Source organism: Pelodiscus sinensis, chromosome 1, assembly GCF_052426305.1.
Source record: "Pelodiscus sinensis isolate ZL-2025 chromosome 1, ASM5242630v1, whole genome shotgun sequence".
NCBI classification, from domain to species: Eukaryota; Metazoa; Chordata; order Testudines; family Trionychidae; genus Pelodiscus; species Pelodiscus sinensis.
The window spans coordinates 133,625,642-133,642,953 of NC_143052.1; the positions used below are offsets into that span (position 1 = coordinate 133,625,642).

Genomic DNA, 17,312 nt, shown 5'->3' on the forward strand with positions numbered 1-17,312 from the left:
ATGAGTCAGGATAGAAATCATGCTTTATTTCCTGGTTAGAAATCCTCCTTTTCCAACACTGGTTACGTAATTTTGTCATAGATAAATACCTTGTATTAGCTGCAGTGAGCTATATTTCACTTTACTTACTATAGGCAGTTTCTAGACAATATTGTAAATACATCTATTATTATAGTTATTGAAAGCATTTTGTATTGTGGCCACTGATCTATTTAACTATTCCTGTTTCCCTTGGGGCCTGACCAGTCCTGGACAAGGGAGTTTGCCGGACAGGGGGAGGTGGAGGAGTGCCAGACTCTCTTCTGAGTGCCTTTCCTCAGCCACCTGGCACCACACCTCCTGACCCCCTAGCTTCAGCAGCCCCGCTGACCCCTGACTGCTCTGTTGGCCCTGCGAGCTCTGCCAGACCCACAAACTCCAGCAGCCCTGCTGGTGCTTGTGGTCCCCACAACCCTGCTGGCACTCGCAACCCCATTGCTCTTTCTACTGTCTCACAGACATGAAGGCCAAAGGCCTTGGCTCTGGTGCCCTGCAGGCTCCAGTGCTCCTCCGGCCCTGCCAGCTGGTTTTGCTCTGAGCCGCTGGCAATCTCCGCACTGGGGCCCTCTAGTTCAGCAACATCCATGGTCCTACCAAATCACGGATGTTGATGAACCAGAAAGTCCTGAACCACAGAGGTTCAACCTGTATAAAAATTGGATCTTGTTATGACAGAAAAGTCTAATAACTAGCTTTCTGTAGAGTCAAGAGGAATGTACCACGTGTAAAATAGAGGTTTTTTCCCAAGAAGAGAAATCCAAATTGTCATTGTTTAGTGTGGGCTGTGTGTGTACAGTTATGTCCCACTGTTGCTACCTGTCTTATGGCAATATTCTTTACTCACACAAGTGATCCCATTGATTTTACAGAATAAGAATTGTTCAAATGAGTAAATTCCACAAGTCAGGAAGTCAGACTAGATGATCATGATGGTGCCTTTTGGCCTTGATGTCTGTGAGGCTATGTCTACACAGCAGCATTATTTTGGAATAATGTCAGTTATTCTGAAATAATGTAGTACACGTCTGTACAGCAAGCCTGTTGTTTTGAAATAAATTTGAAATAACAGGCTTTTTACTCTGGCTCCTGTAACCCTCATTGTGTGAGGAGTGAAGGAAGTCAGGGGAAGAGTGCTCTATTTTGAAATCACTGCTTTGTAGACCACGCCAAAAGTTGAAATAAGCTCTTTTGACTTAAGCTACGCAATTAGTGTAGCTCAGGTCATGTCATTTATTTCAAGTTTAGCCCTGCTATGTAGACATGCCCTGAGACAGTAGAAAGAGTAAAAACCTGCAGATGGCTAATAAGAATGTTGTAGGAAGTACTGATGTGGCACCTCTGATCAGCAAGTCTGTCGATGGGGTTTCTGCTCAGTGTTATCTTCTATTCACCTATTCATCTGTGGCAAGTAAGATTTAATTTCCTTAAAGCCATATTCCCGCGTTTCTCAAACTGTGGGTCCTGCCCCCTGGGGGGGGGGGGGTCGTGAGCAACTTAGAGGGGGGTCACAGTATCACAAAGTTTGAGAACCCCTGACATACTCTGATCCTCCTTTTGCCAAATTGCTCTCCTCTTTATGCCTCCTCTCCATTCCACTAGGTTGCTAGCAGTTAATTCTCTACTGCAATACAGAGCTATTACATGCTTTTAGATTTTCCTCCAAAGTGTTTGTGATGCATTCCTTTCTTCCATCCCCCAATCGTCTTTGTGGCTATACGTTATTTTAGGTAATCATCTTTGTGACATGGCCACCCCCGTCAATAGAGCCTCGGTTGTCCTACTTTTGACTCCATTTACTTGAACCTGCTCACACAGGCTTCATTGTCCTTGTCCTTGAAGAGACTAAGTACATGGGCAGCAATGATGAAATGCACTGCATTGGTTTACATGGCCCTGATAGGGCTAGAAAACAAGGAGGAGAACAGAACCACAGCAGATGTAAATCTGGTTCATTGTCTGGAACTGACTATCAATCACATTCAAATTCTTCCCTGTGAGCAGAATGTGTCTCCTGTATTGAAAACAAGAAACACAAGTTAAAAGTCTGACTCTGTACCAGACTAATCTGATGCTGGTTCAGTGAGAAACAAATAAGAACATTTCTCTTCCTTTAGTTATCAGGAAAACTCTATGGGAAGATATCCACAAATGTACTGCTATTTCTGAATATCACCCATCTTTGTGAAATCCAAGTCACAGCTTTGGCTAGTACATTAACTCTGATAAAGCATAGAATATCTAACTGCAAACCCAGGAGACATGCTATAAACACTGTGCCTTTACTAGAAAAGAAATCCATTTTTCTTTTTCTGGCAAATATGTTGGGAACGGGCTGACCTCCCTTATTCTTAGATTTCTGTGACCTCTGGAAATCGATGTGGTTACAATAAGATTGAAATGTGCTCCTTACGGGCATCACCAGAGATTAAGGTATCTTAAAAATAACCATAACAAGTTAGACATTTCTCCAGCTGAACATCCAAAATACATTCTCTGAATATTTTGAGTAGCAATTTATGCCGTGCCATGAACTCTTTGGCACGACTTCCAAATAAACATTGCTGTGAGGCTAATCTCTTGCATATCATTAGCTGTAATGATTTTTCAGAGCCAAAGGACAGTTGTGTAGCTAAAGGCAAATTAAAAGCAGACCATGTTAAGTTATATGACATTTTATTGGCCTAGTTCTTTTAATTGTATGTTATAATGGAGTACCTGAAAGCATGTGCATGCTCAGAAGAGAAACCAGGCAGATGCAAATCTTAATAGGGAGATTTCCTTAGCATAAACCTGCTTCTTTTTGCACTGTACCTGTGAAGCATTATTTTAACAAGCTATTTCCCTAGTGACCAGGATTAATTGATCTGTTTAATTTATTTTTTCCAATTATCCCCATATTCACCAGCTTTATGAACCATAGCTTCAGAACACTGAGGAGGACCATCACTATTTAACAACTCTTCGCTCATTGCTTCTTTATTTTTTTCTGATCAAAGATCAATTTAAAATAAAAAGAGAATACCTCAACCCAGGGAATTATTTCAAAATTACTTATTTCAAAATAACAACTCCTGAAATAATAATTCCAGAAATAATCATTCCGATAAATGTCCACACTATGGGGAAGCCTTAAAATTAGTCTAAGGCAGGCTCCATTACTGTAGATGTGCTACCTCGATTTAGAGCCCCAGGAAGCACTGGGGAGTAATTAGTCTGAATGACTCTGGGGAGTAGTTATTTTGAAATAGCAGCACTGGAGTGTCCACACTACTGCTATTTCTAAATAGCTATTTTGGAATTAACGTTATTCCTCGTGGGAAACAGGAGTTATTATTTTGAAATAACCAGCCCCTTAGTTCAAAATAACGGGCTTGGTAGTGTGAACGCTCCACTTGTTATTTCAAAATGTAGTGTAGACTAGGGCTAAGCCACTTCTTGTCAGGATGGAATAAATTGGCCAGGACATTGTGAAGTCTCCCTTAATGGAATTTTTAAAAGCATGTTAGGGTATGTCTACACTAGCCCCCTAGTTCGAACTAGGGAGGCTAATGTAGGCATTCGAAGTTGCAAATCAAGCCTGGGATTTAAATATCCGGCGCATGATTTGCATCTTCCCAGCCGGTCACCATTTTTGAAAGTTACAAGTCTGGACTAATTGCCCACGTCTACACATGGCAGAGACCCGGTATTTCGAATTAAAGCCCTAAATCGAACTACCTGTTATTCCTCCTGCAAGGAGGCTCTGGGGAGGAATAACTTAGGGTATGTCTACATTAGCCACCCTAGTTTGGACTAGGATGGCTAATGTAGTCATTCGAACTTGCAAATGAAGCCCGGGATTTAAAGATCCCGGGCTTCATTTGCATGTTCCGGGCACCACCATTTTTACATGCCCGGTAGTTCGAACTACCTGCCTGCGGCTACACGCAGCACAGGCTAGGGAGTTCGAATTAAAGCTCCAAATTCAAACTACCGTTACTCCTCCTGTAATGTCACCATTCCATTTCAAAGGGGTCACCAAGTGTCTCCCCATGTGGCTCTGTCCTCCCTCCTCCCCCTGTTTTTGAATTACCCTGGGTCACCAAGTCTTCCTGAATTGTCAAAATGGGTCCCCATCTGGAAAAGGTTGGGAACCGCTCATGTAGATACTTGCATTGTTATTTTAAAATAACGCTAGTTATCTCGAAATAATGGTGCCATGTAGACACACCCTGTTATATTTGTATAAAGCCCTTTTTTATTCCCATAAGCACTTTGTCTAAATTGATTCAGCTTCCCTTTTTGTGCTAATATTATTCCATTCCAGTCTTAACCAATCCTTTCTATCTGTGTCTACTTTCCTCAGGCTTCCCTGTTTCCCATACACATTCCATTTTGCCTTCTCACCTTTTCTAGCTATCTGTTGTAAAGCCCCATTGCCCACTGTTTGGTCCTTTCTTTTTTCTTTTGCAGTGGACTGTCTTGCTGTCATTGCTAATCTGGGGTCCCTGGACCACCGGAGATCTGCAGAGCCTATGCCAATCATCTGCAGAATTAAATATTTTGAGAACCAAGTGGAAGGGGATTTAGTATGTTGAGATGAGTTCCTGAGGCTACATCTACACTAGAGTTTTTTTGTTCAAAACTAGCCGTTTTTGCGCAAAAACTTGCAGAGCGTCCACACCTCAGGCATGTTTTTGTGCAAGAAAATTTACAGTAGAATGGCAGAACGGCTTTTTGCCTATAAAATGTCCTCAAGATCTGAAAGCATTCAATGCTCACAAGGTTATGGGGCTATACTGTGTCAGTGATTTTTGGTGTCTAGTTTTATATGCAAAGCTCTTCCATGCCCCAATGGAGGCTTTTCCACAGTCCAATGAATCTTACTCTCAGGAAGTGTTTCCTGATTGTCAGACCAGATTTTGTCTTTCTTACTTTCATCCCCTGCTCCTTAGCAATACACTGTGTACCTCACTAGGCAATCCATTTCAGTCTGGGAGTATTTATATCCTTCAGTAGCTTATAGATGGTTATAATGTCCAACCTGGGTTGTTATATACCATCACTGGGCAATACAGAGTCAGTGCTTTAATATTTTCTGGAAAGCCAGTCTCTGCAGACCCCTGATCATTTTGGCTTTCTGATTTGTGTTCTATTTGTCAATAGTCTTTTTTCATCCTGATGTCCCCACAGCCCAATGCAGTATTCCCGGTGTGGTTTTAGCTGAGTTGTTTACAGGTGAACCTATTACCTCCCAGCTCCATCATGTCTTTGCTTATGCAGCTGCAAATCACACTGTCCTTTTCAGCTTCCCTCTCATGTTGCCAATGTGTATTAACTTGCTGCTCTCAGTTAGCCTTAGGCTCTTCCCGCTGTATCTGCTTTCAAACGTTTCCCTCCAAGAGTTGTGTCTTATAATATCTTCAACTCTTTTGTTTTATTTATACTATTTTGCATGTTTCCAAAATGATTCTCGTTTCCTGCCTTCATTTCTTACCACTCTTTGTCTGCTGTCTCTATTTTTATGTTTGCAAAATATTCCATTTTAGTATCACCTGCAAGTTTTGTTAGCATCTTGTTGACTTCTAAAACTTTAATGACAGTGGTAAATAAAATGGGTTTCAACAACAGTCTTCTCACAAGCACACTAATTGCTTTCTTTGTTCTCACTACACTGCAGTATATCTTTATTCATTGTTTATTTGCAGCACATCAGACCCTCTGCACTGAGGTGAGTTTAACACTAGAACAGCTGTATATTTTATTTTCCAAAAGGAAATCCAACCACACTAGAAGATTTTTACCATTAGGGCCACATTTGGATATTGGTTATCTCTATGGAAAAGCAGAGTAACCCTGCTGGATTTGAAACAGAGCCAACAGTGATTAAGAGCAGATCCTGAAATTGTTACTAATATTGTGAGATGAAATATCTATTGCTGTGAGGGGATTCAGTTGTCTACCTTTTGTTGCTGGAAAGTTGTGATACCTGGAAATTGTGTGCTAACCAACCTAACTTCACTGACAGGTTCAAGGATTACAGAGAACCACCGTGGTCCCCAGATCAGTATGAATTTTCTAAGCAGTACTGGTCAGTCTTATCTGCTCGTTTGGCATTTGTTGTTATATTTCAGGTAAGTCTGTTGTGTTTACCATATTACAGTTTTGGTCACAGGAGCATCTGTGATAATCTAATGCAGGGCTACTCAACTTTGAAAGCCTCGAGGGCCACAATGATACTCATAGCATATGCTGACGGCTGCAATTTAAATGTGGTTGCGTATATATGCAAATCTATATGCAAATATCTGCAAATAGCTTCTTTCACACTGACAGGCATGAATACAAAGACTGAGGCAAGATTACACAACATGCAGGCCCCATTTAAGTCAGTTCTGCTGATATTAATGAAATGCAATATTTACCCTATTTCTACCCATGTGACAGCACTTTTAATGGGTAATGACAGTCCAGGAATTTAACTACTAAAATGCATATCAACAGAAGACCATTATATTGACTAATTTTTTTGTTTTGGCTCCCACCTGCGGGCTGTGTGTTGAGTCCCGCATAAACCCAAACCGCACCATGGACTCTATGTCGAGTAGCCCTGAGCTAATGTATGTTATGCTGCCTGCATTCATCTTGCCTGCACACTCTAGGCCCTGTCACCCCTAGAACCTGTACGCATGTGCGTCCATACCATTTGAGATTCAGTGTTCTGGTCTGCGCACAGAGCTAATGTCCACCTCACCAAAAACCTTCTTGTTAGCGGACAAGCTGAGGAGGGAATGAGCACGGACATATAGTGGACTTAGGGGTGGCCTTTTCATGTCATGAAGGAAGCCCATTGGCGGAACAAGGTGTAGAGGATACTAGTATTGTTAGAGCTGATGCAATACTTGCTGCTGAGATAGAAAACGCTGGTTTCTACCAGCTAAGTTGTGGAGTGCTCAATACATGTATGTGAAATAAAAGGGCCACTTGGGCTCTGATTGAGTAAAATACTTCAGAATGTGTGTGCTTTTGATTTCTCGAATTGAGACATTTTCCTGAATAGTAGCCTTATTTAGGTGCCTAATTTTAGTCATATGAAAATGTCAGAGAGAGTTTAAACACAACATGTTAGAATGCTAATATGGCTCTGGGTTGATGGGACATTTCTAACTATCCTGCAACTGCGGTCTGATTCAATTAGAGCATTACAGACCCTTCCAGCCTAGCAAGCAGTGTGGTTCTTTTGCTCTTTATTTTGCAGAACCTGGTCATGTTTCTCAGCGCGCTGGTTGACTGGTTGATTCCTGACATTCCTAAGGACATCAGCGAACAAATCAAAAAGGAGAAGAGTGTGCTTGTTGATTTCTTCCTGAAGGAAGAGAACGAGAAGCTGAAACTGATCGAAAGCTTTCTCTTCCGTGACAAGGACAGAAACAAAAGCGAAACAAAGGGCCGGAGAACCCGAGCGGCAAGCTTCTGCCAGTTTAGCCGGAGTCAGCGAGGCAGCTTTACATCCGTTAGCTCACAACACACAGAAGTATGACTTCTTAGGGGAAGGAAATGTACTATGAGACATGCACGATACTTGTGTACTTGCTGTGTGATGTGATCCTGAAACTGGAGTAAGGGAGGGAGAGACTGAGAGGCAGGTAGTGCAGAGGAGGCAGACTGTCACTTCTCAAGAAACTTCAAGTGCAAGTTTCTCCTTAACATTTTATGCGCTATCTGTACTGCAGCACTTTGAGCATTATTCAATGCAAATTAAAGAGCCAGGCTATAGCTGTGGCTGGCTCTTGCACAGAAGCATGGGAGATGGGGAGGGCAGAATAAAACACCTAGAACAATGGGCTTCTGGTCTATGCCTGGACCTCGTTGGTGGTGTAGCAATGCTAATAATAAGTATCCTTCCCCACTTTTGCATTCTTGGTGCCAAGACCAGCCACGATCCCAGTCTCTGCATTCTCCTGAGTGCAAGGACCGCTACCTGCCAGCACGCTCCTAGAGTAATATGTACTCCAAATGAGCATGGGCAGTACACCCTACCACCCTTTTTTTTAGCAGAGCTGGCCAGTCACAGAGGGGGCTGAACATTGGATCCTCTCAAAGGGTGTCTCAATAAGCACATGCCCTCTGCATACCTGGAGGTTTTAGGAATAATTGAACCTTTTGGATGCACAGTGCCTCATGGTGCTCTTACTGGAGTGGGGCTCTCCCATAGCAAGGCTATGGTTACAGGAACAAAATTGCAGGAAGAGGGGGGGGAAATCAGATTACTGAGCACTTTGGCATACAGTTGTTTGCTTAGCAGGAGCCTGACTAATGAGCAGAGGCAGATCGCATCATGAGCATCTGAAGACGTAAAGATGATAGAACTAGCAAAGCGCATCACAGTTGTTCTGAGCATAGCAGTCTGGGTCTTATTCACAACTCACTGAAACCAGTACCTCAGCTGGGACTTCCTCTCCAACTTGTATCGGTCGGAAGTAACACAGTTGATCTCAACAGTGGTGTAATGCTGGTGGAAGTGAAAGTAGAGGCAAGCATATGACGATATCTTCATGTACGTTGCTCTGGAAATAACAAAAAGTTGCTGTTGCACATTTATTGTATATCAAGATTTTGCTATGCATAACTGTATTCTACTGACAGAGGAAAACAGATTCACTAATTAGGTTTTTATCTAAATGCACCTAATGAATAATTTTATTCTGGTATGGATTAAAAATAAAACTTTCTTAAAAAAATGCCTTTTAATAGAGCTTCTGAATCCATCTCAACTTAAAGCTTGCATAGAGGAATCTCTCCTAGCTGTGTACAGCTGCACAGAATGCTTTGACAACAAAGAAAGATGCTACTTTTTCAGATGCAGCAACTTAGAAATTTCTGTGCTCTGCTTGGATTTTTTGTTGAAATCTCCCAGGAAATTTCAAATATAGTCCTGGAGCCTTTGAATTTCACCTGTTCATCAGAAAGAAAAATTGCTTTTTAAAATGACTCGTCGTAATATGATATTCACTCAGCCTGGCAGGTATGCAGTTTAAGATTGAAGGAATTTGCAATATTATAGCATCTGACCTTGTCTTTGATGTTTTGTGAGGTAACTAAAAAGAAAATGATACCTGAAAATCTCTTCACACTATGTTGTGATTATAAACTACTGGCTATGGCTATCTGGTGTTTTCAGTTACTGAGATAAGCAGGCATATGTGGAAGGAAGTGATCATTTTGACTTAAAATAAGCTACCCTCATCAACATAAGATTTGAGCACCTTACAGTCTTTAACACATTTATTGTCACAACACTTATGTGGAGCAAGTGCTGTTATCCAGATTTTATATGTGGGAACTGAGGCACAGAGAAACTTGCCCAGTGTCATGCAGGAAATCTGTAACGTTGGGACTTGAAGCTCCGTCCCCTCAGCATAACCTCCTGTACCATCATTCTTCACTGATTAATATTAAATTGCTTCATTTTCCAGAGATGTAGAATTCCAGAGATGTAAAATTACCATCTTTGCACTTTGAGGTATTCTGGTAGTTGCTTTGTGAGTTTGGAGTATTTTCCACCTGGGCTTTACATCTGTGGCTGCTTTAAATGCAATTAATTTTTACCACATTGTTAGGTCTATGTTAAGAAGAAATTGGAGGGGCTAAAGTTCCTCATTTAGGGTGCATCTAAACAGCAGGGCTTAACTCGAAATAAGCTGCGTAACTTGAGCTATGTCAATTGCGTAGCTTATTTCGAAATTGGGAGCATCTACACAGTACTTATTTCAAAACACAGCACTCTTCCTCCTCATACAATGAGGGTTACAGGAATCAGAGTAAGAAGTCCTCCAGCTTGACAGTATTTTGACATTATTTCACTGGCTGCGGTGTAGATGCGGACTAAGTTATTTTGAAATAATTCTGGTTATTTCAAAATAATGTTGCTGTGTAGATGTACCCTTGGATATTTGATAGTGTGTATGCAGAAAAGAGTTTAGAAGGTGATTGATAAGTCATGTGACACCAGTGCTGCTAATCAATAGCTGGATTTAACCTACTAAACTGACTAATATCTCTGTTATTTTGTAAAAAAATTATTAGAGGCTTGATCTGCCGGACAGTGCTCCATGCTGCCTGAAGAAACTGTGAAGAAGGGAATCTAGTTTTATAGTAAATAAACGTGCTCTGCAGAATATACCATAAATTCAAGATCTGCCCTTAAAAGAACACTCTGTTACAGTTCTGAAGTAATTAAAGTTTAACAGTTAAAATTAGGTAATGACTTTAAGTACAAGCCTTCTTTTCAAAGGCTTATAATTTATGGAGGAAAAAATCTTGTTCTCAGCACAGAAGTAATCCTTTTTAACTAAAAGTTTGAGCAAAATATCATCATCAATAACTGAGCTACTGGCGTGTAAGAATATAGGCCAAGATTTTCTAGTAGTGACTAGTGAATCTGAATGCCTTCATTTTTCAGTGCCCAAAGCAGTTAACACTTTATTGGAATCTAGTTTTCATATCTGCGGTATGTTGGCTTAAATTACTAGTCCCTTTTCAAAGTGGTGGTGAGGGCATGCACTTTTTGGCCCACTCAAAAATTGGTGGAACAATTCCTTCACAATGCTACTTATAATTAGCCATGGTTGTTACATAGCATTTGAAAAAGTCTCGAGTAATTGAAACAGGTAGTCTTGGTTTGTCTTTTAACCTTCCTATATAAAGGAGCTATATGGGCACACAGATATACATTTACCTTTTCAAAGTTCTCCTGAGACTTACACAGCTCCCTCAGACAATACTAAGGAAGAATTAAAATAGCAATCACGGCTATAAATCAGACATTCTGATTGGAGCTACCAAGATATCACTACCAGGCTGATCAACTCATCTGGCTTTATCTGTGATATAGTTTGTATTTTTATCTTGAACCTGAAAGTTTCATTCATTAGGTATCCTTCAGGTTTGGTACTTAACTTTGGGGTAGCCCCTAAGGATCAAACACATGATTGCATTTCCCATAATAACCTCTGGCTTTTCCTGAGACTGCTTAGGAAAGTTTCCCATCCACTCCTGTAATTGTAGATCACTGGTTTGTTCTTTATTCATTCCCAGTTTCTAACTTATCTCTTTCCCACAAAGCAAGACTTTATCTAATTCCTTTTTATCAGCATGATACTTGTAAGTCGACCCATAAAGTGCCTCCTTACCATAACTCATGTCTCTGAAGTACAGAATGACTCTGTTTCAAGAAGTGCGCATGGAAAGCTGCCTCTGGGGAAGAAAAGACAAGAATGCGTGTAGAACCAGAAACAAGTAATAAAACCTGCATACTATTGTCACTCCTTGCTATTGCAATGAAAATGATACAAATCTGTCTGCAAAAAAAGGAAAAAATCAAGCAGAGACTTCTAAAGAAAGCCTAACGTAAAAAAAATAAAATAAACTTCAGTGGGAACAAATAGGTAAGCCTAAGTAATCATAGGATTCTGTATAGCTGTGGTTGAATATTTATTTCAGAATGTGGTAATCCAGCTGATCGATCCAAACCTAAATTAAATCTGATGCACCTTTTGTTAACACAATGTTAATATACACAGTTGAAGACTACAAAGAGCTAAAAGAAGTAATGCTTGCAAAAGTAAACTTTCTATCAGCAGCAATAACTCGGTTCACAGCTTGTATATTTTATGCTGTACATTTTGCTATGATTATAGTAATATGGGAAATGACATATTTCACAAAAAAACGAAAATAGGACATATATGCTGTGCCCTGTGTTTATCATAGCTTATGTTTATCAAGCTTTATCAAGCTATATTTAGCAAGATTAGAAAGGTAAAGGCACAAAATAAGATCAATCTAGCTAGAGGTAACAAGAAAACATTCTACAAATATATTAGAAGTAAGAGGAAGACCAAGGACAGGTTAGGCCCATTGCTCAATGAAGAGGGAAAAACAATAACAGAAAACGTGGAAATGGCAGACGTGCTTAATGACTTCTTTGTTTCAGTTTTTACCAGTAAGACTGATGATGACTGGATGCCTAACATAATGAATTCTAATGGAAATGGGGTAGGCTTAGAAGTTAAAATAGGAAAAGAATAAGTTGAAAATTACTTAAAGAAGTTAGATGTCTTCAAGTCACAGTGCCTGGTTAAATGCATCCTAGAATACTCAAGGAGCTGATAGAGGAGGTATCTGAGCCATTAGGTATCATCTTTGAAAAGTCTTGGAAGTCAGTAGAGATTCCAGAAGACAGGAAAAGGGCAAATATAGGGCCCAACAATAAAAAGGGAAATAAAAACAACCCAGAAAACTACAGACTAGTCAGTTTAACTTCTATGCCAAGGAAGATAATGGAGCAAATAATAAAGGAATTCATCTGCAAACATCTGGAACATAATAAGGTGATAGGTAAACACCCAGTATGGACTTGTAAAGAACAGGTCATATCAAACCAATCTGATAGCTTTCTTTGATAGGATAATAAGTCTTGTGGATAATGGAGAAGCAGTGGACGTGGCATACCTTGACTTTAGTAAGGCATTTGAAAGGCATTACCTTCTTATCAAAAAACTAAAGAAATACAACCTAGCTGGGGCTGTTATAAGGTTGGTACATAACTGGCTGGATAACCATTCTCAGAGAGTAGTTATTAATGGTTCATGGTCATGCTGGAGGACATAACAAATGGGGCTCCACAGGGGTCTGTTTTGGGGCCAGTTCTGTTCGGTATCTTCATCAACAATTTAGATCACGGGTGGGCAAAAGGGCCTCCATGGGCCAGATCCAGCCCACCAAGCAGGTTGATCCAGCCACGCCCCCTCCACCAAGCCAATTAGGGCAAACCTGATTCTGGAATGCATTAACAGGAGTGTTGTGAACACGACATTAGAAGTCATTCTTCCGCTCTAGTCTGCACTGATTAGGCCCCAATAGGAGTACTGTGTCCAGTTCTGGGCACCACATTTCAAGAAGGATGTGGAGAAATTGGAGAAGGTCCAGAGAAGAGCAACAAAAATTATTAAAGGTTTAGAAATCATGAGTTATGTGGGAAGACTGAAAGAACTGGGCTTATTTAGTTTAGAAAAGAGACTGAGAGGGGACATGATAGCAGTTTTCAGATGCCTAAAAGGGTGTCACAAGAAGGAGGGAGAGAAATTGTTCTCCTTAACCTCTGATGATAGGACAAGAAGCAATGAGCTTACATTGCAGCAAGGGAGGTTTAAGCTGGACATTAGGAAAAACTTCCCGTCAAGGTGGTTAAGCACTGGAATAAATTGCCTAGGTAGGTTGTAGAATCTCCATCATAGGAGATATTTAAGAACAGATTAGACAGACATTTATCAGGGATGATGTAGACGCTGCTTGGACCTACTGTGGGGTACAGGAATGGACTTGATGATCTCTGGAGGTCTCAACTAGTTCTAGTATTCTATGATTCTATGAAGCTATCCTTGTCTTAGGAGAATCCTTGGGTAACATAGCTGTTCCCTTACCATCAATTACCTCTGTGGTCCATGAAAGCATAAAACCAGGTGAAGGGGGACATATCCAGATCTTTCCTACTCTCTGGTAATCTCCAGTTACTATGATTTCTCATTGGGACCATTAAGAGCATTTAGAACAGCCATCAGGAATTAACTAGGAAACTAAACCAGTCCAGGATCAGAGAAGAAGCTGTCTTTGTTTTTGCACCCTGCTCCTGAGTTGTGGTGTGAATTCCTTATAACTTAGTTGCAGAATCCTCAGGATCTGAGGGTATGTCTACACTGCAGCACTAATTCGAACTAATTTAGTTCAAATTAGTTAATTCAAACTAAGCTAATTCGAATTAGCGCATCTAGACCGAAAAACTAGTTCGAATTAGTGTTTTGCTAATTCGAACTAGCATGTCCACACTGAGTGGACCCTGAACCGAGGTTAAGGCTAGCCGGAAGCAGTGCCAGCTGGGCATCAGATTAGAACTTAGAGCGTGGAGCTGCTGTCTCAGGCTAGCCGAGGGCTGTGCTTAAAGGGACCCGACCCCCACCCCGGACAGACAGTTCTCAGGGGTTCCCCACTTGCAAAGCAGTCCTGGCTTGGAGTGCCCTGAGTTCCCACACGCGGAACATCACAGCACTCGGCCATCAGCCCGGCTGCACTTGCCGCAGGCTGCCATCCGGGAAGGGGTCAATCGAGGGGCTTCAGGAGTGCTTCCACCCCGAGGAGACCGCAGAGCCACCCCAGTCCTCCCCATCGGGGGCTCGTACCCAATTCCTCCCTCACCTCCTTCCACTTACCCCTCCCTAGACCCCCTTCCTGATGTACAAAATAAAGGACACCTGTGTTCAAAAATAGAAACTCTCTTTATTGAACAAAACTTGGAGAGACTGGGAAAAGGAGGTGGGAGAGGGGAAGAGAGAGGGTGGGAGAGGGGAGGGCAACTACAATATCAGGGGTTTGGAACAGGTCCCATATGAAGAGAGGCTAAAGAGACTGGGAATTCTCAGCTTAGAAAAGAGGAGACTGAGGGGGGATATGATAGAGGTCTATAAAAGCATGAGTGGTGTGGAGAGGGCGCATACAGAAAAGTTCTTCATTAGTTCCCATTATAGAAGGACTATAGGACACCAAATGAAATGAATGGGTAGCAGGCTTGAAACTAGTAACATAAAGTTCTTCTTCACAAAGCAAATAGTCAACCTGTGGAACTCCTTGCTACAGGAGGCTGTGAAGGCTAGAACTATAATAGAGTTTAAAGAGACGTGAGAGGAAGTCATGGAGGTTGGGTCCATGGAGTGCTATTAGCCAGGGAGTAGGAATAGTGTCACTGGCCTCTGTTTGTGGAAGGCTGGAGATGGATGGCACGAGACAAATCACTTGGTCATTGTCTTCGGTCCATCCCCTCCAGTGTACCTAGTGTTGGCCGCTGTCAGCAGACAGGCTACTGGGCTAGATGAACCTTTGGTCTGACCAAGTACGGCCATTCTAAGCTCAGGGCTCAGGGTCGGGGGTCTCAGTGGACCACCTTGATTTTCATGCAAACCTGCTCCTGGATGGCCAGGCTGGCAGCTATCCTGCCCTAGACAGCCACTTTCCTGTGCCTAGTGTGGAGGTCGTGGATGAGGTCCACGATGTCTGCACTAGACCAGGCGGGCGCCCGCCTCTTGCGGACCTGGGCAGGCTCCCGGGAGCCACCAGCCTGGTCCCGGGAGGAGGCGGAGGGCTGGGTGGCAGTGGGTGGCTGGCTCGAGCCGTGCCAGGTTCAGGGTCTGCTGGGTGGGTGCTGGCAGGCTTGCACCTGGCACGGACACCGTAGCCAGCCCGTGCCCCTTAAGGGCTCCGGGGCCTGGAGGGGGGCAGACGAGTTTCCCTGGTGGTGCCCAGAGTGGCCACCAGGGAAAGCTGGGGAGGGCTAGCCTCCCACTAGTTCGAATTAAGTGGCTACACAGCCCTTAATTTGAACAGCTTAATTCGAACTAGGCGCTAATCCTCGTGGAATGAGGTTTACCTAGTTCGAATTAAGCGCACCGCTAGTTCGAATTAAGTTCAAACTAGCAGTTTGTATGTATAGACGCTATCGAAGTTAATTCGAACTAACGGCTGTTAGTTTGAATTATCTCTGTAGTGTAGACATACCCTGAGTGTGTAGATGTTCCCTCATCAAGAGGAAAATAATGATTCTTTCATCTTTGCCATACCTCTCGGGTAAAGGTCCATTAGATGTTCAGCCTCTCCGCCAGCAGAGAAGCAGGTGACAATTTAAGTAGGTATGAGTAGCCTTTCCAGTGTTTGTGGAAAATGTAGCTGTATAGATGTATTCTTGCACACTTTGACCTGGCATAACATGTGCAGTCAATGAAATGTAGTCAAAGCGTATAAGGGAACCACGTGGCAGGATGTTTGTTAAAATACTACTTGGAAAAGTCCAACTCAACATGCATAATACTTACCCACTATTAGCAATCAACTCTTCTGAGTACAACAATGTAACATCTGTCACTCTTATGCAGTCTCACCCTTTCATAGGCACAGATGGGCTCTGTATTCCCAGACTGGTTCTGCCCTTCTTTTGTGTATAAAATTACAGACCAGTTGTGTTTGTGCTCTGTCTTTATACATAGATGTTACCAAACTATACAATGCGTAACGCTTTCCATTTATCAATTGCTATGACATTGTGGGATGCCTGAAGAGTGTAGAGGTTAGCAAGGCAGGTGAGACTGGGCAAACTGGTACAATTGCCACATCTCTAGCATGAAGTGTAGTCAGTGGCATTGGGGCGCATGTATCTGTTCAATTCTTGCTTGGTGTTAGGCCTTGGTAGGTGGTTTGGTTAAATTATCCCTCACCAGCTTGGCCTTCAGGCTTGCTCAGAAAATATCTTCTCCCAATCATATAAGAACATAAGAATGTAAGAAGGGCCATACTGGGTCAGACCAAAGGTCCATTTATCCCAGTATCCTGTCTGCCGATCGTGGCCAATGCCAGGTGCCTCAGAGGGAATGAACAGAACAAGTAATGATCAAGTGATCCAACCCCTGTCACCCATTCCCATCCTCTGACAGACAGAGGCTAGAGACACCATTCCTATCCACTCTGGATAATAGCAATTGATGGACCTATCCTTGATGCATTTAGCTCTTTTTTTGAATCCTGTTAAAGTCCTGATCTTCATAGCCTCCTCAGGCAAGTAATCTGTGAAGACCAGGACTTTAGCAGGATTCAAAAAAAGGGTTAGATAAATTCATGGAAAAAGGTCCATCAATGGCTACCTTTGTGCTTTAGATTCTTTTTCTCCTCACTCTGGTTTCTAGCATTTTTGGAGGAATGCCATCCTTTAGTTGTTTGCTGGTCAGATTTCTAACCTATCTATATCCGTTTGCATTACTGTATTTCTCTGTTTTATCTAGTGTTTGCAGCTCCTCCCCATTTAACATCATCTGTGTATTTAATAAAGAATAGGTTTTATGCTCTCTTCCGTATCGATGGAGATGTCACATATAACCAGACAGTTCAAGTCCCAGTGACTATCCCATTAAACAATGTAATTCAGTATATTGAAGAGACAAGGTGGGTGAGGTAATAGCTTTTAATGGACCAACTTCTGTTTGATGAGTGAGATTTGCTTTACAAGTCACACAGAGCTCTTCTTCAGGTCTGGGAAAGGAATACCCAGCATCACAGCAAAATGCAAGGTGAGACAGATTGTTTAGCATGAATAATTTGCACATATTTTAAGGGCCCATGGAAGGCAGAGCAGCCTGTTAACACCTCTGGAATCAAAAGAGAAAGAGAGGGAGGTAAGTTGCACATAAATCCAGTGT

At 42.1% G+C, this 17,312-nt stretch overlaps 1 protein-coding gene across 1 annotated transcript in view; it reads left to right on the forward strand.

Moving 5' to 3' along the window:
* ANO2 (anoctamin 2) overlaps positions 1-9,941 on the forward strand; it is a 292,358-nt gene extending 282,417 nt beyond the window's left edge. The window contains exons 25-26 of the mRNA XM_006128152.4: positions 6,047-6,152; positions 7,277-9,941. Coding sequence (XP_006128214.3) covers positions 6,047-6,152; positions 7,277-7,558 — 388 coding nt within the window. The 3' untranslated portion in view covers positions 7,559-9,941. The remainder of the gene's footprint in view (positions 1-6,046; positions 6,153-7,276) is intronic.
* Positions 9,942-17,312: the final 7,371 nt, after the last annotated feature.